Here is a 22182-nt window from a genome sequence, read left to right on the forward strand (position 1 = left end):
CGCTGTTTCTGGTTCAAAAGTGGCTTGACCTGGGGAATGCGGCACCTGTAGCCCATTTCCTGCACACGCCTGTACACGGTGGCTCTGGATGTTTCTACTCCAGACTCAGTCCACTGCTTCCGCAGGTCCCCCAAGGTCTGGAATCGGTCCTTCTCCACAATCTTCCTCAGGGTCCGGTCACCTCTTCTCATTGTGCAGCGTTTTCTGCCACACTTTTTCCTTCCCACAGACTTCCCACTGAGGTGCCTTGATACAGCACTCTGGGAACAGCCTATTTGTTCAGAAATTTCTTTCTGTGTCTTACCCTCCTGCTTGAGGGTGTCAATGATGGCCTTCTGGACAGCAGTCAGGTCAGGCCCGTTTAGAGAACCTTTTCATGATATGCTCATTTTTTGAGATAGGAATTTGGGGTTTTCATGAGCTGTATGCTAAAATCATCAATATTAAAACAATGAAAGGCTTGAACTACTTCAGTTGTGTGTAATGAATCTAAAATATATGAAAGTCTAATGTTTATCAGTACATTACAGAAAATAATGCACTTTATCACAATATGCTATTTTCTTTGAGAAGGACCTGTAATGTAGTTTTGTATGAAACTAAATAAAAAACAAAACAAAACTTATATACATTTTACAAACTCCCACTATCAGTGGGCCCCACCCAGAATCATAATAAAATCTTTCTCCAAAACATGAGATTTCTATAGAGACAATGCAAGTGCATTGCTGTGTACATTTGTAAATACATGGATTATACTGTGTATTAGAAAGCAAGATTAAGTGCACAGTTTCGCAATGCTTTTAGCCTGCAAAGATAAATATATCAGTAGTTAAAACAAACAAAACAAAAAAACCCCAAAACAGATATTAGCATAACCCTTTCCATTTACATCACTGAGATAGGAGGGGATGAAAAACAAAACAAAACAAAACAAAAAAAAAAAGCTCCACAGCAACATTTGCTTTACACAAATAGAGTAACAACAGTTAGGCTTTACGAGACTGAGCAGCTGAGTAGAATTTGGTTAAAGGCGTGCTGGTGCTGAATAACTCTTTGGGTTTCCGCATGAGCCCGATTGCTTTCTACATTGCTACATCGGTTTTGGAAATGTGCTATGCTTGTCCTACAAAGTGAGAATCAGTAAATACTAAGGGACAGACTGACAGACAGAGAAGAGTGAAATGTTTCGTGCTGCAATTTTTTTCCCCTCAAATAGTCCTCTTTTTGAAATGCTGACAGATATTGAAGGCTTACAGGGGAATGCTACACTTTCAAGACATAACAATAGCGCAGGGCACAGTAAAAACAAAACGCACAAACAATAATCACATCTGGGTTACATCGAGTGGGAAGCATAGTTTTTTTTTTGTTTTTGTTTTTAAACGAAAGCACTTCAGCACACACACCAATAGGGAGTGCACATCCTTGATAAGGACCTGATTGCATAGTTGTTGTGGGGGGAGAGGGGGGGGAGGTTTGCTCTCAGGTCTGGATGGCAGCCAGGCCCACTCCCCAGTGGCAAGATATATTGCAAGATATTTAGTGGAAGAGAAAAGTGAGACGCTGCTTCGGCAAATCCACTATTTAACTCTATATAGTCATTCCCAGTGTTATTAATTCCATTATCAGTGCTCCTTCTGATGGCACAGACAAAAAGCTGACAAGGAAAACAGATTCCCTTTTGCCGACAAACAACCAGGGAAGCCGGCACCTTAGATTCTTGGATAGAAAGGGTTCCTGCACACAGCACGAAAAGGTTGATTTACATAAAACCAGAGAAAACTGTGTGTTCTGTATGAATGAAACAAAGGCATTGTTGGCATTTTCCCCAATCATCCTACTTTATTTAATTCTTGAGATTTTATCCTTCCCTCCCTCATAACGAGGTTCTCTGTAACAGTGTGGGAGGCATTAATCTAACTCTCCACAGCATTCAGAGAGCTATTTACAATCTAAAGTGAAAGCCTTTCAAGAAGAGGGGATTGGAAAACATCATCATTCATGGTGGTTGATTAATTTGTGGCAGTGCAGGAAGGTTTTAGCACTAGCCATTTCCACTTGTTTCAGGGGTTTTCCCCCCCTCTCCTCTTGTAACTGGAAGTTAAGAAGACAGTGAACGGGTTTTTATCTTCCTATTTTGTTGCCTCCTGTCATTCCTAATGGGCCAGGAAGAGAAAATGTGACACAAGTGAATAGGAATGAACGTGAGGCCGGCTTAGGCTGGATTAGTGTGGTTTGTCTCACTCAACGACCATTTCACATAGACGGGTCTCTCAGAGTTACACTGCATAGTCGTTGGGAATAATTTCTTGTCTCAGGAATTAAAGGGGGAAAAAAAAAAAATCAGGGAGTTCTGGCTGTGCTAAATTATCCCTTTCAACAAAAGGAGCTTTAAGCCACATTCACTGGCTTTGATTTGGATTCCTCAAATAGAATCCAATTAGAAGGTTTGACTGTGTTCCAAAAGTCCCAGGCTAAATTATGTGTATGTACAGAACAAATGACTGGGACAAACACAAAAATATACAAAAAACAAACAAACAAAAAACATACTGCATATGCTACACATGTATAGGAGGTTATGTGGGAGGGAGGAATGAACTGAACATTCAGAAGCAGGCTGTTGTTCCAAGAAGTCTAGCTGTCCTGAGTCAAAGAGTAGGAGATAACATTTCCTGATGCATCGACCTCTCTTGCCTGTGTGTTATAGGGCTTGAAGCTGTAGACCAGGAACTAGACGGACCCTTTGTGGTCCTGTTCTATTGGCACAGAGTAGATCCTGAGGAGAGACAGAGTAAGAGAGAGAGAAGAGACCACAGGAGGGGGTGAGGTGAAGCAGGTTAAAAGCAAAATTTCACCTTTAAAGGTATTTTTAGAAAACGTCTGGAGATGCACAAGAAGCGTCTCTGTGTGGCGGAGTTCAGGAAACGGCATGTCTGCTGAGTGCTACAGGGCTTTGACAGGTGCACAGTGACTGCATCACCTCAGAACACAGCTCATCCCCAGGTGGGACTTATAAACCTGGCAAGGCACTGTTGATCCAACAAGCCAGAGGTTGCTGTGTGATTAAGCCTCTTTTCAACAGAGCGATCAGTCAGCACCAAACACTGCCAGAGCTGACTGCAGCCCCAGGAGGCAGCCAGTAATCCTGCAGAGGAATTTAACCCTTGCACATCGACTTGGGGATCCGCTCTGCGACAGCTGTTCGCTGCTGCTTTAAAGATCTTTGAAGCCCGATTTGACCTCCATGACCCCTCTGACCCAACCTGCACATCACATTACATAACACCTCCAGGACAAAAGAAATTGATTACACTGCAAAATGTTCTCCAACAGAGGAGGAAAAAAAACCCCCCCCAAAAAAAACCCAAAACAACAGAGAGAGTCTCTCAGTTTAACTGGTTTAGGCTGTTCTGCTGTCTGATTGCCGTTGGCCAACTGTTGTCATTGAGTCAGTCTCATGTTTACCCCGTTGCGTTATTTCTGACTAGAGGTGTCTACTTAGGCCTCAGCTCATGAGGTAAGCTTTTGAACAGGTTAAGTCCTGTCCCATTCGGTCATATAGACCTAGGGGCCCTGCCTTAAGGTTATTGTTTGATTGCTAAAAAGGTAAGGTGTGGTGTGTTCACTGGTGGTGGCGTAGGACTCAGACTGTGTTACTAATTGCTGTGCAAGTCCAGACAGGCTCAAATGGGTGGATGCAGCTTACAATTTTGTTTTTTCTCTAGTTTTCAAGCTGACGAGTTGGATTAAATGGGACAAATCGGCAAGGGAGCCAGAAAGGCTGTTACCCACCCGACTGGTTTTGTTACTCGAAGGCCGACTTAGCGTAAAGAAAAACATGAATTTTTAAAAACGCTGCCACAGTATGCACAACGGACATAATGAGAATATGCATACAGCGTTTTTCTTGAGCACTGAAGTACATAAAAGATGCAAAGAAAATAGTCAGAAAATGTTCTAATTCTTACCCCTGCTCCTGCTGCTGCATCTTGCGCTTCACTATCAATATGGCTGCAAGTAAACGAAGAAAAAAAAGAAAGAAAACAAATAAGGTCAACGCTCCACAAGAGAAAAGTTCACATTTGTTTAAGAATTAAAAGCTGCACAAAGCACACAGAAACTATGCTGACTCCAGCCAAGCACTGGAGGGCTTTAAAGGAATATATTTGTCACCTGTGGAAATGCAAAAGGCTTTATTTCAAGGAAACGTAGAGTACTTACTGACAACTGCTGCGACCGAAAGAGCCAACACCACCCCCGCTATAACTATTATAATCATGTAGCCCTCATCTGAAAGACCAAAAAAAAAAAAAAAAGGAATCAGCACAATGACATTATGAATCACTTGCAAATGTTGACATTTAAAATCATTTTTATACATTACTATATATAAATAATTACAATTCAGATACTTCTTACCACTGTTGCCCTCCACACCAGTGGTTTTGCCTGGCCCAGCATTTAGATTCAAATTGGCTGAAGCTTCTGGAAAGTTACAAAGAGAAATGTCAAAATGTCCACACGCGCGCACACACAAACACACACACTTTCTACAAATGAAATTTCCCTAATTTATCTGCACATTTTGACTCGTGTGCTGCTTGAGAAATTTAAATGCACTTTAAAGGAAATGAACAAAAGATTTAAGCCTATGTACGTGTGTCTACAAGGAGAGGAAAAGAGTACTTGGGGCTTCAAAAAGAATTGTAGCCATTTTCAGAAATGCTGCTTCTCCACTTGGCAGGCAGGCCGTTGTAAACAGATCTGTAAGTCTATCAAATGTCTATCAAAGCGAAGATGAGGAGTGACGGAAAAGCGGATGGTGAGACAACGAGAATGCCAGTGTTGATTAGCTGACCGACAGGATGACGGAGATGTTGACGTGTTCATTGGCCTTTCAGCACAATCCACAGGGCCCCCTCTACAGAGCTAATTGATTCTATTCAGGCCGTAATGGTTGAGGGGAGCTAAAAGCCAACTGGGGCCACAGCTTAGTGGAGTAGAACAACCTATATATACTATACAGACTTACTGACAATAACAGAGGCCATAACCTTCATATACCGGCTTCTGTGCAGCTGTCAGTATAGTGCATGTGTATGAAATAGAGACTACACAGAGTAGGGCAACAAACTCACCACGTTCCACATAATCCTCGTCATCTGGGTCTGCGGGGGGAAAAAAAAAAGGGGACAAATGAGACGTCTGTTCAGTCAGTGCAGAAATGCAGGTTCTCACTATGACCGCCTTCTTATATTAACAGTGTAAGAGTTCTTAAATTGTACAACAGTGAGGATACAGACAACACTTTGAATCTTTTAGCAACACTATTGATCGTGGTTGTGGTGGTGATAAGGGGTGGGAATATAAAATCAGTTTGAGGCCAAGAGGTCCGAGAGGAAAAAATGAAAACTATAAACAAGAATCAATATTGTAACACAGGGAAGCTAAACCTTATGAGAACACTAAACAATAAGACTGCAAACAAGAACAACGCGGCCTTAAAAACAACTTCAACTGTGAGCAAATAATAAAACTCTAAATGAGGAAGAAGAGCTTTAAGTGGTAGCCACCATACAACAATTACCAGGAGTGGAGATAGATATGGAAAATTATAACCCACCATTACACACGGGGCTGATTTATACAGCTATATCATGTTTTTAATGATATTCTATTTCATATCATATTTCTATTTTACAAGGGGGGAATGAATAAATAAATAAATCAATAAATCACTTGTTCCCTCTGACTACGCTTACCCGGAGTCAAAACAAGGATCAACACTTAGGCGACAACGACAGCACATGAAAAACACGTTGAAGCAGCTAAATGACTTCAGAATATTTAAGCCTAGTAATTCTTCTCAAAACACATTAATAGGCCATTCACCGTCATGCACGGGTGTGGTCGGCCTGCTGATCCGAGCGCTTAATTCTAAGTAAAATGAATTAATGTGTCAGACTGATTCCTAAAGTGACAGGCTGCAAAAAACAATTTGTTCCATAGGCGATGCAGTAAAAGTACTACTGGACAAAATATGGCTTACATACCATCAGCTGATCCTTCAAGTTCTGAAGAGTTACGAAATGCTTGCAGAGCTGAAACAGTGAGATACACATTTTCAAACATTTTATTATTCAAAACAGTTATTGGTGATATCAAAGGAGGCACTCAGCGTGTAGCACGCAGATGAAGACTCAGTCGGTTTAACTGCATACTTGTACTTCATGTACGTCACAGAGTCTCCTGTCACCTGTTCATTTATGACATCTTCCATATCAAAGAAAGCACAGCCATGGGCTTGCTGCTATAAACTTCATGCATGTTTTTATTACTTATTATTGTTCAAGTGTGTCCAATAGGCAGAAAAAAAAAAAAAAAAAAAAAAAGGAAATCAACAGTGACTGCACGCATTAACCTTGTTGAGGATGACACAGACACATATGCAGGTAGTTGAGGAAAACAGGAGCTGGCACAGGGATGCATAGACCCTGATTAGATGCTTATCACCTGAAAGAGTCAAAGATATGAGAACTTACCAGCAGCAGAAGCTGGCAGAAGTAGCAGCAGACATAGACACAGCAATCGCATCATCTTCAAATGCTGCAGGGGAAAAGAAAAAAAAAAGACACGAAGTTAAAAATATCTGCTATTAATATTCAGTCACTGATATGTGTGAAAGCTTGGTGTTTTTTGGTTTAGAGACTGAGTGAGATTGAAAGCTGAAGTGCTGTCTATTACTGGGGTCTTGCCTGGCATTCTGAGTGCTGCTAGTCAGTGGAAAACTACAAATTTTGAGGCAGGCAGTTCTTGCGCTACTTTAACAAGTTTTAAAGGCATGCGTGCATAACTAGATTGCAATCCTAGATGGGTGGTGTCAACAGGCGTTCCCCCCTCATGATACCCAACAGAAGGAAGAAAAACAAACAAACAAAAAAACCCAACGTTCTAACGATTCTGACACACTCAGCTAGCAACAAGTGCCTATTCATCATTTTCCAACCCTCATGCAAAGCCTTTGGACCAAGGCAAGAAAACAAGATTGAGCAAGAAAGGTGTCCATGAAGAGGTTCACTGACAAAACAAAAAGGAAACTGTGGAGATACAGAAAATCATTTTACTGCTACAATACAACATTGCATTAATAATATATCCCACAGCCTTGATATTGCATTGAAGATGTTTATTAAAGCTATTGCCACCACTTTAACCTTTTTATTACAGATGCAGCTATAATTATTTTATACACATTGCATGTTTGTGCTCATTCAGTGTTGATGCTCAGTCTATTAAAGAAGGTTTTAAGCTTTGTGAAGCGCTATGTCTTCACAATCTATTGTGTAGGTGACTTGGCGCATAGAAGGATAAACAGCATACACGCTTACAACACACATATAATCCAGAAACCTGCCAGGCCAAAGGCCCGAAATTCATTTAGCTTCTAACTGCATTTCAGTTTGCTTAGTAACAGATGGCAGAAGACCAGTTAAGAAAAGGACAAGCCCTTAGAGACCATATAGGCTTGAAATTTATTGCCATGTATGGAAGGTGTTATAAGAGGAACTTCTGTGTACCATTTACTGCAATCGATGTATTCGATGTGTAATTGATGCAAGAAGGGGCATGAACCCTGATGTTATAAAATCATTTTCAAGTGTATTCTTAGCAGGAGATGTGTGCTGATGTGATGCTGCATACTTGCTGCGTGTGTTTTAATAAACTCATTGTTTGATTGCACTCTCCTGGGCCTCTGTTGGTTTGTTTCATTGCTCAACATTTTCAAACTCGTGACAAAACTAATAAATGTATTTCTTATTTATTTAGTGCATCCTGCCAAGCATTAGGTTACTATTGTCATCCTAATTGGAGGGGGAAACAAATATGAGCTCAGTTTAATTTCATTTCCTTCTACCTTAATCTGGTCATTGACACCGAGTGACAAATACATTTTCCATGATGGTGTTCTTGTTTTTTTGTATGGTACGTTGTTATTTTTGAGGAGGAGAAAAAAAACAAAAAAAACATCCATGTCGGAACTTCCTCATGGCAGAGGGCCCAAAAACAAACGCCATCTCTATTCCCTTTTAAAACCATGTAGATGTGAAACGCAGGTGTTCTTGACGTGCCAAACAAAGCCCCAGCTGTGTCCAACACAAAGTGGATGCAGATATTTTTAAATGGAAAAACCATGAGAATGACCTTTCTCCCACTCAGTGTCCCGGATGTAGCCTTCATGGCGCGGTTCAGTCACTCAAAAATTGGCATGCGGTCAGGAACCAATAGTCATTCATGCAGCGTTTAATACTGTACACAGAAACACTGCAGTTCTCCCACTGACCTTTGTGTCACATGTTACACAGTAGGCGCCCCTTCATTGTTAGCCTTCCCCATTGTGTGCTTATTTCCTTAGCTGTGAGGGAAAAACTGAGGTGACCTGCATTGTGAAGGTGTAGATTATGAAACACTAAGGGGCGCCTACCCCAGCACTTAGTCACTTACTATATCCTACACTAGCACAATTTAAGGAAGTAGTCCACGATGATCTCTGATTAGTAGCACCAATTCCAAATATGGTGAATGAAAGTGAATAAGATGCAGGGGCAATAAGAAACGGGATTAGCAGACATCACTTCTTTATGCAATACGCTTTTGGACAGATTAATGAGAGATCTACCCAACACTTAATTCTGCCATGTATAATCTCATCTATAAATACTGTTATGCCAGTCGAAAACTGTAGTCTCTCATGTGAGACAAATATCTATAATGTAGGGCAGCATCATGAAGTATTTGGGCTGATTATATTGGAAAAGAGATGTTAATCACACAACTGATTTGAGCGAGAGTGTGCTGTGTGCAGGCCTCTTAAACAGCTGAAGAAAATCTCCAAACGCAGCCAACCTAAAAAGCTGCAAATACAATCCCCTTCTGTGTATCCAATTTGCTTTTCAGAGTTGCACTGGGCAAAATAATAAGCTGATCCAATTTGGAAATATTTATCATCCCAGTCCACTGCTTCTCTATCAAAACAGCTCCTGAATAATATTTACCCCCATTTTCCCCTCCTTTTTTCAAATTGAGTAATATATTCTTGCATATCTGAATTACAACTGAATTTGCTCTTTTACACCACACCCAATTTGCCACATATAATAACCGGGGGATAACTTGTAAAGTGCATATGCCAGCTGCCGTCTAGCTACAGGTGCAAAGATCGTAGACAATAAATGAAGAAATCAACAAATCATCAAACTACAGTGCGGTGCTGCATGACAGGCATATACACTGTGCTGCTGATGCTGCAGGGGGAATATGTCTTGGTTTTGTTTTAGTTCCCCTAATGCAGTTTGACAGGATTAACCCTGAACATCATACCTGTCTAGCCACATTAGCAGACCTAAGAGCACCAAAAATCTTGTTTACCAGAGTTAATTTGGAACAAATGTTTTTGACTCCCTCCAACCCATCCAATTTCATCTGTAACAGCAAAACAGATGCACAAACAGAAGTTTAGTGCAAGTGCATAAACTTAACTGCAGTGGCGACCATCTCTTATCTGCTCACACAGATAACAGCCCTCTGCTCGTTCCACTGTGCACCTTGACAAGGCTCTGATACGAACGATAACAATCAAAGTGGGCAAAAATATCAGAATTTCTTCCATGTAAAGTGTTAACAGGAAACCAAATACAAGAAAAACTGAACGATAGGACACAACTGCAACGAAAAAGGAAAAAAAAAAAACTTTACCATCATTCTGATAATGTGTTATTGCTTAAACCAACTTGGTATATGAGAGCTTGCGTGGAAGAGAAAAGGCACTGAGATTGTTCGTTATTCTTCCCCATTTATTTTCCCAGAAGTGGATGCTTATTCTGGTTCGGCGAAGACTGAAAATATTTTTATTGAAATGTTTGCTCAGCTCTGCCAACGGTGCAGCAGCTGTTTATCTAAGTGAAGTTGATGCTGTTCCTTTTTTCCTCCCCCCTCTCTTCTATAGCATACTGCAGTCCCACTGGACCACAAACAAAGTGACAATGAAAGTAATGATAAAAGAAAAAGAATCAAATAAAGCAAAACTCACAATAACTCAGTCGGTTCCGTGCATACCAGTGAGAAATCCACTACGGGCAGACAACAAGTATGACAACTACACAGCTATTTCCAATACAGTGTTAGACTGTGGGTGACTTCTTGAGCATCAGGTCGTACAGCTAAGAGTAAAACAACTAAGAGGATATGAGTGTGTGACTGGCTGTGGGGTTCCGCCGTCTTAGAGACTCATATCCTGTATTTGGCCTCCCTTTCTGCCTGTGTTTGTGTGCAAAAACATAAAACCGGTTAGCACCCAGTGGAATGAGCAGGTATAATTCCACAGCTGCACAAAAAAAACTTAAAAAAAAAAAAAAAAAAAAAAAAATGCAGGTGCATTTTAACCTTTGCTCTGACCAGGGCATCAACAACCTGAATAAGGACAAACAGTACACCGGGCACATACTCTTCAGCTTTACTTTTATCTGATGGAGATAAAGCTGTTGTTCTGTTTTGTTAACACTATCACAAGACCTATCCTGGTCACATCGAGGGTTTTCAAAATCCAACCTATCTGAAATGCATTGTCAGGAAACAAGCAACACAAAATCTCTCTCTCACCATCTTCTTTTTTTTTGTGAGCAAAAACTTTCTGCAAGATCAAGATTTGATACCTGTGCTCTACCTCTGACAAGCCCTGCAAGCAACCTGATTAAGAACAGTGGGGAAAAGACACTGTTATTTGTTTGCAGATTAATTTTTAAGACAAAAAACAGACTCACTCGCACTGGTATGAAAGCAGCACACAGAGAAAGTGAGGTAAGGGGTGCTGAAGTGTCCCAAGAAAGGAAAAAAGAAATCAAACTTTCTTTTTTTTGAAAAGCACCTGTTTCTCTATGGAAGAAGCCTGCTGATTTGAACTGATGATAAAATTACAGTACTGATGCTGACTCACTGCGTGATCAGCTACTGTTAAGAATCAAGTATGTCTCAATCAACATCTAAAAAAATAAAAACAAAAGAAATAATAATAATTAAAATGACAGGTATACAACAATCTACACGAACTTAGCAAAGACAATAAGACTGTGAAGCTGGCTGATTTCCTGTAGCATTTGAATACTAAAAATCGCACCTTGTGAAACGTTTAAAAATCCAGTGACCTACCAATGCGAGAGACAGACCATTTCAAAACACACACTCCGACTGTGGAATATGGAGCGGTTTTTGTAATAATATCCTTGTGTATCCCTTAAAGTGGCGGACTCACGGCAGACGTCTACCGATCAGATGAGTAAATCGCGGGGGCCGAGTGTGTAACAGGAAACCCTTTTCTGCTGTGTAGGCCACGATCAGGGCAAGCTTCTTCTTTTCTCTCTCCGTCTCCCTGACCTACAAGGGGGATTCACTGTCAACTCATTTAGAGCTAAACTACTAGCTGAACACTTGGAGTTTTAGTTGGCGGAAAGCACCTTCGCCTCTCTTGTTCTTGTTCCTCAGAGCTGTCAAGAAGTGAGTTTCCTGAAAACGAGTGGGGGTTAAACGTAATGTGGCAAAGAAGAACTTGCCCCCGGTTTGGTAATGATGGTTTTGTTTAAACTGAAACTAAAAGCTGCAACGGGAGGGGAGCGAAAACAAAACACTTACAGCACTTATGATCAGACAGTTAGTTGGCTCGGAGTTATTCAGCCACTGATTACGACCACACGCGCGAGGCTGTCAATCAGCCTCGCGCGCGCCACTGCACCAAGCACAGGTGTGTTAGCTCAGCCTGAATCTAAGCTTTTCCTCGTCCAGTTGTATGTTGCATAAGCTTTATTGTTTTGTTTTTTAAAGGAAAATCGCTAATATCTCAATGTGTTTAAATTCACTTTGTACTTTCGCACCAGTTGGCGCCACCTGGTTTGATCGTGCTCGGCTGTACTTAACAATCATTCAAAGGTCGCTTGTGCGAACAGTTACAGTCTGCCTGTTGTTTTTATTTTTAGCAGGCTAGTGCTTCGTTTACTTAAGGTTTAGCTTGCAGTAGCTGTTTTGCTTACACTTCTGTTGCCTCCCTTGAGTCATTTGTCTAGATTTGAATGACCAGTTCCCTCAGAAATTAAAAAAAAAAGAAAAAAAAAAGTAAAGTGATATTTAAAAAAGAAAAGAAACGGAAGTCGTATTAACTGGTGTCCCGATGAGAACGCTTTGTTTTATACGCTTGACTTGTACTTTAAAAACAGAGCCACCACACCGATAAGCAGTTTGCATTTCTTACCATAATAATGCTAAAAAAAATAAAATAATAGCAACAATTTGAGTTTCATTACGTTTCCCAGCTATTTGCAATAAAAAGGCATACAGTACAAAAGTATGCAGGGAGCTAACATGTAGGGAACAAATGTGCAGTTTCAGTAAGCAAAACTCAGGTAGAATATTGGCTGCGAGGTGAACTTACATTTAAATGAGTTGTTCAGTTGTTTCGATACTCTGCTGGTATGTTGTTGCTCGCTCTCCAAGATCCTTGTTATCATGGAAACTGCCAGAGTGTGTGCACATTAATACAGGTGTAGTCAGCCAACAAACTTCGTCATTGGCTGCTGAGCTTGTGGAAATTTGACACCACTTATCTTATCTGTTCTACAACTTGACTTGCTATGCAGATTGTGAAACTTGCTCGGTGCTCCAAGTGAATAGGAGTACAGTGATCACATTAGCGCCAGTGTGTTGTTTGTGCTCATAAAATCATCTGCTGCTGTCAGGGTAGTTCATCTTTGTTTCTTAATCGTGTTATTGTTTCCTCCATGTGCATGTTTCCTGCAGCTGGGATGCAGGAGCATATTCAAATGTTTATTATTGAATCTAAAGTGTAATTCAATTTTATGTTCTCCTCTGCAGGCCTGTCAGAAGCCAGTAGCTATTGGTAGTGAGTTTTCTGTTTATTCTTCTCCCCTCATAATGACCCTGCAGCCTGTCATTGCCAAAGGGAATGACCAACAATGACTTCTACCACATTCCCAGTGTGACATTTCTCCGTGGCCTGTCACAGCCCTGTTAGCATTTTGTCTCTGGACCGGTTGCAACAACAGCTTACTTCGTGACGTGTCCTCCTGCAGGACTAACTATCCTATTAGTGCTCACTTTCCTAACTAGACTGCTGCCAGCTCAATGGTGATCACTAGCTCAGGTCTCACATTAGTGTCCTTAAACTGCTGGGATCATGCAGATCTTTAATCCTGTCTCCCTTTACGACAGTGCTCTTCATGTGATTGCCTCTTTTTCTCATAGGTCAATACTGACTTTAGACAGTTGTCTAAAGTATGGCTTTTGTCCAGTGGCTGCAAAGAAACCAGGGAAGGTTTAATGGATCATGGATCATGACATGGATCACCTGCAGTTAATGTTCCAGATGAGCATGGGGAAGAATGTGATATGAAGTGACACAGAGCATACAGCCTTCACAAGAAGCACAAAAAAGAAAAAAAATGTGTGAATATTCAAAGATTGTCACCAGTGTTGGTCAAGTTACTTGAAAAAAGTAATCAGTAACTAATTACTGATTACTCCCCCCAAAGAGTAATTCCGTCATTTTACTGATTACTTATTTTCAAAAGTAATTAATTACTTAGTTACTTAGTTAGTTACGATTTACAACCTGAATAGGTAATAAAGCAATAGCTCTTTCAGCCCAATTCTACTTTTTCTGCATAATCCATCATACAAAATGTAATCAAATGGAAAAGTTTCTTTTTAAAACTTGGTTTATTAGTTTTTATCTTTTAACTTTATGTATCAAGCAAAAATGTAATTATATGCAACATTCTCTGACTGGAAGAAATTTGTTTAACATTTAAACCTATTTTCTGCACATTCCAGCACATAAAATAAAATATTATTTTTGTGTTTACACTCAGTCTTTCAAATAAATGCAAGTGAAACACAGCAGAAATTTAAAAAAAATCAAAGACTCCTGTTGCTCTATTTTCACCTGTATAGCAGGCGGATGTTTGCCTTGGTGCAGGTGTGCCGCAGTGGTCAGTGGAAGAATCCGCGAGTTTGTCTGTGAATTTCCCATTCCGTGGTAGCGCACTCGGTGCTTGCTCGGAAGTTAAGGGGTTTTTTTCGCTGTAAAGAGAAGTTTTCTTCCCACGGAATCAAAGTCAAAGTAAGGTCAGTACTTCCACGCTTTAAACGCTGCACGCTCATACTCTCTCCCGCACTCGATATATTATCCATTGTTGATCTGCACACAGCTGTCGCCACAAACGTCGCACTCGCTTACGTCATTGTCATGAGACACTCGCAAAAAAATCACGGTTTTAGTAACGCAGTAACGCAGCGTGCTTACGGGAAAGTAACAGTAATCTAATTAAATTTTTTGCAATAGTAATCCCTTACTTTACTCATTACTTGAAAGAAGTAATCGGATTACAGTAACGCGTTACTGCCCATCTCTGATTGTCACTATGCTGAAAACAGGTGATAGACTTATGTGAGACTATCACATAAAACCACAAGAACAAACTTTAGCTTCCATTTTTTTCTACTTGTTCTGTTAACTTAGCAATGAAACTGGAACACTTCAAAACACACACACATATACACGTGTGTGTATGTATGTATATATATATATTTATTTATGTATATATATATATATATATATATATATATATATATATGACCTTCTCATGCTATTTGATGCATGAAACAATCTGCACACATTGCATGTGTTGTATATCAAAAAGCAGAACCATTACTGTTAAAATCATGTCCCACAGGCATACTCTATGTCTCACATTTAATTTGTAAAGATATGGTCACCATATTTACACCCAAAGCAGCTCAAGCAAAGATAACCTCTCAAAAAGCTGTGGGCATTGTTATTTGACTTTGCATGCACCTGGGGATTGCCTGTACCTTCTCCCTCCAATGTTGAACAACAAGAATAAGTTCCAGTTTCCTGTTGGCAGTGACTAGTGTCAACTCTGCACATCATCACCTGCACTTGGCAGAGGAATGTGCTTCTTATTTGTAGTGCTTTAAACTTCATCCCAGTTATGACTTAAGATAAAATCAGCAGAACTGGTGACAGTTCTGATCAACATGTTTACTTCAGAAAGTAGAACGGACAACAGCCCTCCCCACCTTCTGTAGAATATACATGCCAGATTAAGTATTTGTAAGATTTCAGTGGAACGACTTAAACTGACATTATCAATACGTTAACGCAGAAGATTCTAATCTGGTGGTAAATTCATTCTCTAGTTCTCTTCACGAACATATCCTGATGCTAGGACACTGCATGAGCACAGTGAACAGATAACATTTAAAACCAGTTGACCCACTGATGTAGGTGTATGCAAAACAGCTGTTGTTACTGATAGATCTATAGTGGCGTGCTAACTTTATGGTGACTTCGTTAATTTGTGTTGCATGAAAATTTTAAACTCTATGAAATGTAAAAATAAAAACGAGCCTTGACACATGTGGTAAACCACTCAGATGAATCATGCTCTGCGTGCAGTATCTTTCTATTTCGTGTTTAATGGAAGAGATATATATCCTCCACAGAGACTGTATCTACATTAGACATTGGTCTATATTGACATAATATCATCGCACACGCAGTTGCTGGAAATGACGATGTAAATCATCGTGATGCAAAATATCTCATTTCACCACATCCCAAATTTGCTCTGTTGGTTTGAGATCTGATGATTTTGGACACCATTTGAGTTCAGTGAGCGCACAAGACACAAAACAAGACTCCAGTTTAACATGAATTGAGGTTTGTGTCATGGCCTATTATTCGACTGGAAGCAACCATCAGATGGGTACACAGTGGACATTAACAGATGGACATGGTCACCAACAATACTTCAGTAGGATTGACAAAGTGGTATAGTATGGTGTCACTCTCTCCCTCCACAACATGCAGAACACCATCAGGGTCTTTAATATTGCCATAGTTAAAAATAACGATCACATTCGAATAAGCAATGCTGGGCATGCAATGGGCCACTCAAACTATATCTAAATATATTTAGTTCTTTTAGACATCACTTTTGGTTTAGCTCTGCATTATCTCGGAAGCATCATGAGCATTGCCCTGTGTGGTTTCTGTGGAGATATATTACATAGATCTTCAGATGGCATAATTTCATTTAATGGCACTGATAAGACTGATTGTGGATTTTACCCTCCCGTGGGTGATTAAAAGTGCCAAAGGGTCTTTTAATTGGCACTGAAATCTTGTTGTCTCATGTGCAGTGTTCAACCAAAGCCAGGGCAAAAGCTTTTCCTTGCAATAAAGGCATCTCTTTGCAGTCTGTTGCAAAATACTGATTAAACTTGCATATTCCTCTTCATCCTGGACAATTTTTGCCATAATCTTGGAACCAGAATCCTAAAATGGAGAATCATCTTCAAGTCCTTAACAATTTTTGAGGAAAAGCACTGTTTTTTGTTGTTGTTTTATTTTACAAGTCTTATGGCTTTGAGACTAAAAACCAACCAAACATTTAAATCATTTGGTTTCCTGGCATGGACCCGGCTTTTAAGCATAGTCCATAAATTTTCAATAGGGTTGAGGTCAGGGCTTTGGGAAGGCTATTCGAAAAGCTTAATGTTAGCCTCCTTTATCCTTTCCAAAACCAGTTTTGATGTGTTTTTAGGATCACTGCCCTGCTGGAACACCCAACTGTGTTCAAGTTTCAGGCGTCTAGCTGTTTATTTAAGGTCAAGTTAAAGACTTTAGAGGTAGTATGCTTCCTTCATTATTCCATCTACTTTGTGCAATCTACCAGTAGCAATGGCAGCAAAACAGCCACAGAGTATGATGCTACCACAAGCTGGCTCAGTGTTGCTAGAGTCTCACCTTTACTCCTCCAAATTGTCGTTGTTTTATGACCATAGAAAAAATTCGCGATAAAGCATTTGGGTTATGTGGGGAGCTGCAAATTTCAGTCAAGTTTGAAGGTGTCCATTTTTAGAGCAGGGACTTCGTTGTGGTCAGCACACTCTCGGTCCATGGTGATTTAAAATGGCGTAACTATGGACAGTAACACTGGTGTTCCAGTAGTTTCCAGTTTGTGGCAGGGTTGAGCCATGGCGGTTTTGTCCCTATGCATCCTAACCAATTTCCTCTTATCTGAGGGTGACAGTTTTGGTTCTTCTTTCAGAATTCAGTAAGTTTACATCCAAAAACATCATATTTATGTACAGTTTTTGTTTGAACTGATTATGTTGGATTCTATTTAGAAATAGCTTCAAGAGACCTTCTCGACTTGTGTAACTCTACAGTTCACCTTCCTAGATCGTAATTGAGTTCAGTGGATTTTCCTGGTGTTTTAAGTATTAGTCAATCCTATGAGTGCTGTTAAACAAATCCTTTTTATGTCAGCAACAAGAAACTATCAGTGGTAGTAAAATATGATCACTAATGAGATGTTAATAGGCCTCGTCATTGTCAAGCTAAAATTGGCATGATATTTATGCTCATCATGAGTGCATATATAAACCTCTGAGCGGAACAGTAGAAGTTTCATGTCCTCACAGCTTAAATTCCAAGGTCTTCTCTTCCCTCCTTGTGACCTGTGTGAGAACTTTAATGCTAATCCACAGGATTACCTGATGCGCATCGATGGACCTGATATATCTCAGACCCTTAGATAGCGGTGAACCAGCATTGAACAAGAATGTGTAAATGTACCCATTCACACCTTGGGCTGGGATCCACAAGATATGGCTCTTTATCAGATGAAAGATTTCTGTGGAAGTTTACTGGATACAAATGGGACAATCCCAAGCTGCCACAAAACAGTGGATTTCTTTAATAACTGTATCTAGAAGATCTGTTAGATCTTTTTTTTTTTTAGCTGTGGGTCAAGACACTGGAGCTGCTGTATGTGAATAGATAAACATTTCCCCCAACTTTTATAGTAAAAGCAAATTATTTTAGTTTATTTTTTGTTTGCAAAGTATATGGACCTCTTTGTTATGCAGATTTCCTACCCAATCTAACAATGTCTACCATCTGCACTCCAGTCTCGTGTCTGTGTGGAGTCCAAGTCCTCTAGCATAAAAAATACAAAGTATTTCAAGCCTTTTTTCCCCCTACAGCGGTGGTGAATGTATGCCAAACTCTGCAATAATTGGGTTTACTATGACAACTATGAAAAGTTCTATCTTAATGAGGACTGTCTGTTTTACTGTGTGTGAGAGAACATGGTACATCCAAATGGTACAAGATGTGCCTCCTAACATGGTTATGGAGCGTACAACACATTACAGACTAATGAATGCACAGTCATGGTCATACTGTATGCAGCGGTCCCCAACCCCCGGGCCTCGGACCGGTACCGGTCCGTGAGTCGTTTGGTACCGGGCCGCGAGAGTTGAGGCTCAGGTGTGAAATGTATGGTTTTCAGGGTTTTTATCGGTTTTCAGCGTTATTTTGTTATCGTTTTTATCGTTAACTCGGTTTTCCTGGGTCTTTTCACGTGTGTTATGAATAACTCTTCTATTTTTCAGTACCGGTACTAGTTTTATTTTGTTGTATTTGACACCTTAAAGGCCGGTCCGTGAAAATATTGTCAGGCATAAACCGGTCCGTGGCGCAAAAAAGGTTGGGGACCGCTGGGCTAATCCACCACCTTTCATTGTTTATACCGTTACAAAAACAAACAAACATAAAAATGAAAAATCACCATCGGCCCACCAGGCAAATGCCTGGTGGGCCGATGGCCAGTCCAGCTATGCGGTCAGCTGGTGGGTAACAGGCATCTCCAAAAACGTTAGAGCACTTATGGAAATATGTGATGTCTTGATGAATCGAGCAGGTATTTGAAGTTTACACAGCACCATTCTCGCATGAAAATATCTTAAAAGTTTATTTTGTGACCCAGACAGAGTAATATTTCAAACTCCGCCACTCCGTGTTCCTCCGCCACTGCCTCGTTTGAGTTTTGGACGAAATGGATTCTGGGATATTGCATTTCGTCATTTCGAGCTAATTGGAGACCAGAACAGCCAATCAGATATTTTTGCATCCAAGTCTGTGATTGGCTGGTTTTGTGGCACAAATATAACACAAAGAGTTGAACGCGCACGGGCAGAAATGTTGAGAGCGCGAGCAACACATTGCGAGCGAGCGCAAATACAAAAATTGAGCGAGAGGGGCTGCTATTGTGTGTGTGTGTGTGTGTGTGGATAATAGCAAACACTGAAATACATTTTTGCACGTAGCAATGAATTATGTTCACTCAAATTCAGCTTTTCTTCGCTCAAAACAAATTTCTCCTCAAAATGCGACACTTGCACCTGCAAACTTTTTTTTACTTGCGCTCATATTTTTTTTTATGTGCGCTCAGAATAGTGGCACAAAAATAACAGCATAATACTGTAGGGGGCAGGTACTTCAGGAGCTATGCTGGACAAGGCGGCCCAGTTTTTTGTCATCTACCAGCTTAGCTGTCGCTGGGTCACAAAAGAAACTTATGATTGAAAAGTTTCATAAAAATAACAAAATGTTGTTACAAATATTCGTAAAAATAGCGTGCTTTGTTTTTATACTTTTTAATATTTGAATTTTCCTTTAACAGTTACATCTAATAACCTCTGCAGTACACTGCTTGCGCCTGTGGGATAATTTGGTGGTTGCCTTGTTCTCATTACTGTGTAAATGACTTGTGTACAATATTCCTAATGGGAGAAGAATTGTTTTGCAGTACACTGAGAGAGTACACAGGGTGAGAAGAGCTATGATTAAGATTAATCTTGACTCACATGTATATGTGTATATTTATTCTTTCATAAACCCAGTATGGTCTGCCAGTGCATGTACATCAAACAGGTCTGCACACATATCTCTGTTGCATTTGCTAAAACTGTCATGCTCTGTTCAATAAACTCAGCAGGTTGATGTATAAGACTAGCTCAACTCTGCTAAGTACACAAACCATTTTTTCTCCCACAGCACTATTGTGCCTGCAAGAGTCTGACTACACTGTATGTGTTGCTGCATGCCCTGAGTCCTGCTTTATTTTATCTGATGTACTCTGTCACTGTTATGAGGAATGTCAATTTAGTTCTGGATACATGCAAAGTGAGAAGGACTGCATCACACCTGAGCAATATCATTTGTTCTGTGGACAGGGCTATGAGATGAGTAGCTGCACATTTAGCTAAACCTTGTATTCCTTTAATTACTTTACCACCTTCCAGCTCTATAGCTATAAACACACTTATTGCCACAGCTGAACTGTGCCTTGCCTTAGTTTTTCTATGCACTGTTAGTAACATGATTCAGTGTTTTGGGCAATCATGCATATGCCTCACCTGCATATGACGTGACAAATTACAAAACCTTTATTTTATGCTGTCTTGTTTGCTTGGTGTTTTGAAAACAATTGGACAATTGCACACGGTGACTCACTGTTTTCTGTATATCAGGGTGAAATCGTAGGCTGAGGGATGCTCTGAGCAGTAAAACTGCTCTGCCATTGCCACAGTGTGCTATGAGCCAGCTTGTTGCCCAGAGGGAGAGAGCTACACCCTTGACAATACCTGGGGCTGTGCAAGGAAAAGGAGGCATAGCTGGTTCTGCTGGATTGAGTGACAGCTCTTAACCGTTGTTGAGTCAGCTGCACCGTGCAGCACTACTCCTGCTTTATCAGATTTCATGTGGCACTTTGTTTTCTGATAAAGCTGCTTTTTTAACTTTGTAAAAAAAACAAAAAACGGTTGAATTTATTTTACATCTTGCCATTTTTACCTAAAGCGAGTAAAGCCCTAAACGTATATTTAACATCTTTTCCCCACCTGAGCAGAACGGTGCTGCTTTTTAAGCTGATAAAGGATCAGTTTTATCCTTTGCTCACAGGGAACTATAACATTTTTAAATGGATGTGTCACAAAAGATTGCATTTAATGCCATCCAACTTAACTTTTTTTTTTTACTTTTGTGATTAGAGTTTTTGCACTTTATCTCATAACTCAGACACATTTGTTTAATCCATTTAACTTTACTTTCCAGCAGTTTCATAAGTGCTGCCTGTCAGCAGGAGTTTTCTAGTCCCAATAATCATTTTATTTTATTGTGCCTTTATTATTTCAGTTGATTTGATAATTTTGATCACCACAGAAACACTGAAATCTCTACAACAGTGAAGATAATCAGGATGGCCTTACAAGTGTCATTTAAGACCTTAAGAACTTTGTGCATCTTCCTTTTGGAAGATGAACAAAATATCATAAATATGACTCCATTGCACAAAGCTTTGATTACTCTTTGGATTCTATAAAGAAACAAGTTGGCACGGTGGTAATCACATAATCTCCTTTGAATGACTTTAAGTTGCACAGTACCTGTCAGTCAAGTTACTGGCTGAGCATGGACAGAGGTGAGTACCATTATAAGTTGTAAACAAATGAACAGGAAGGTTACCTTTCCGTAAAAGTTTCTCTGCACTTCCTTTCAGATGGCTCCCCCTACAGGTTGATTACACCAACAGGAATTTGCCCTGTCACTTCAGCCCCACTGCACTGGCCTTCTCATTATAGCCGCACACTTGCACTTGAACTTTATAAGGACATTGACTTTGGATTTTGTTTTTATCATGGAGGAAACAGTTGGCATTCATCTCTGCAGAAAATATGCTAATGCTACTGGTGGCCTGTGTGGTAACCCTGACTGTGACCTTCGTGACCTCATAGCAAATGGCACACTGAAGCATCTCCATCTCGGCCATTTTGGAACGCTTTGAAGAAGAGGGCTGAGCAAGACAATATAGGAGAAAGTTGTCTAAAGTGTTCATCTGAGCGTCTGGTCCACTCCTCTGACCCAGAGGCTTGCGGGAAAATTCTGGAAGTTAATGGACCATTCAAACACTGTCATGGCAAAGTGGACCCCTCCAGCTTTAACAAGCACTGCATCAGTGACCTGTGTCTTCATGGAGGTCTCCAGTCTGCGCTGTCTCTCTCTCCCTGGCAGATTATTCTTCTGTCTGCTTTTCCCATAAGGCTACAGTTTATGCCTGGAGGAGTCTCGGATTCTGCTGTGAGTGTTAATGTGCTCCCAGCTCTGCTGTGCAATTGAATTGAATTAATATCCTCTACAATTTGTAACTGTGCTGTTTGTAGTTCAGCATCATTGCACAC

At 40.3% G+C, this 22182-nt stretch overlaps 1 protein-coding gene across 3 annotated transcripts; it reads right to left on the reverse strand.

Moving 5' to 3' along the window:
- Positions 1-370: 370 nt before the first annotated feature.
- Positions 371-12575, reverse strand: LOC146658924 (uncharacterized). 3 transcript variants are annotated; one of them, XM_085422665.1, is made up of 8 exons: positions 12482-12575; positions 6549-6612; positions 6060-6107; positions 5145-5174; positions 4426-4491; positions 4228-4296; positions 3975-4017; positions 371-2782 (listed from the first exon to the last, which is right to left on the reverse strand). In XM_085422665.1, the coding sequence occupies exons 2-8, from the start codon at positions 6601-6603 to the stop codon at positions 2737-2739; spliced, it is 357 nt and encodes a 118-aa protein (XP_085278791.1). In that variant the 5' UTR covers positions 6604-6612; positions 12482-12575; the 3' UTR covers positions 371-2736. The 3 variants fall into 3 exon arrangements, with proteins under 3 accessions (XP_085278791.1, XP_085278792.1, XP_085278793.1); XM_085422666.1 differs by lacking the exon at positions 12482-12575 and adding an exon at positions 11209-11535; XM_085422667.1 differs by lacking the exon at positions 12482-12575 and adding an exon at positions 10094-10245.
- Positions 12576-22182: the final 9607 nt, after the last annotated feature.

This window comes from Rhamphochromis longiceps, linkage group LG11 (genome assembly GCF_057381845.1).
Source record: "Rhamphochromis longiceps isolate RC_006_pf linkage group LG11, R_longiceps_female_GT1.1, whole genome shotgun sequence".
Lineage (NCBI taxonomy): Eukaryota > Metazoa > Chordata > Actinopteri > Cichliformes > Cichlidae > Rhamphochromis > Rhamphochromis longiceps.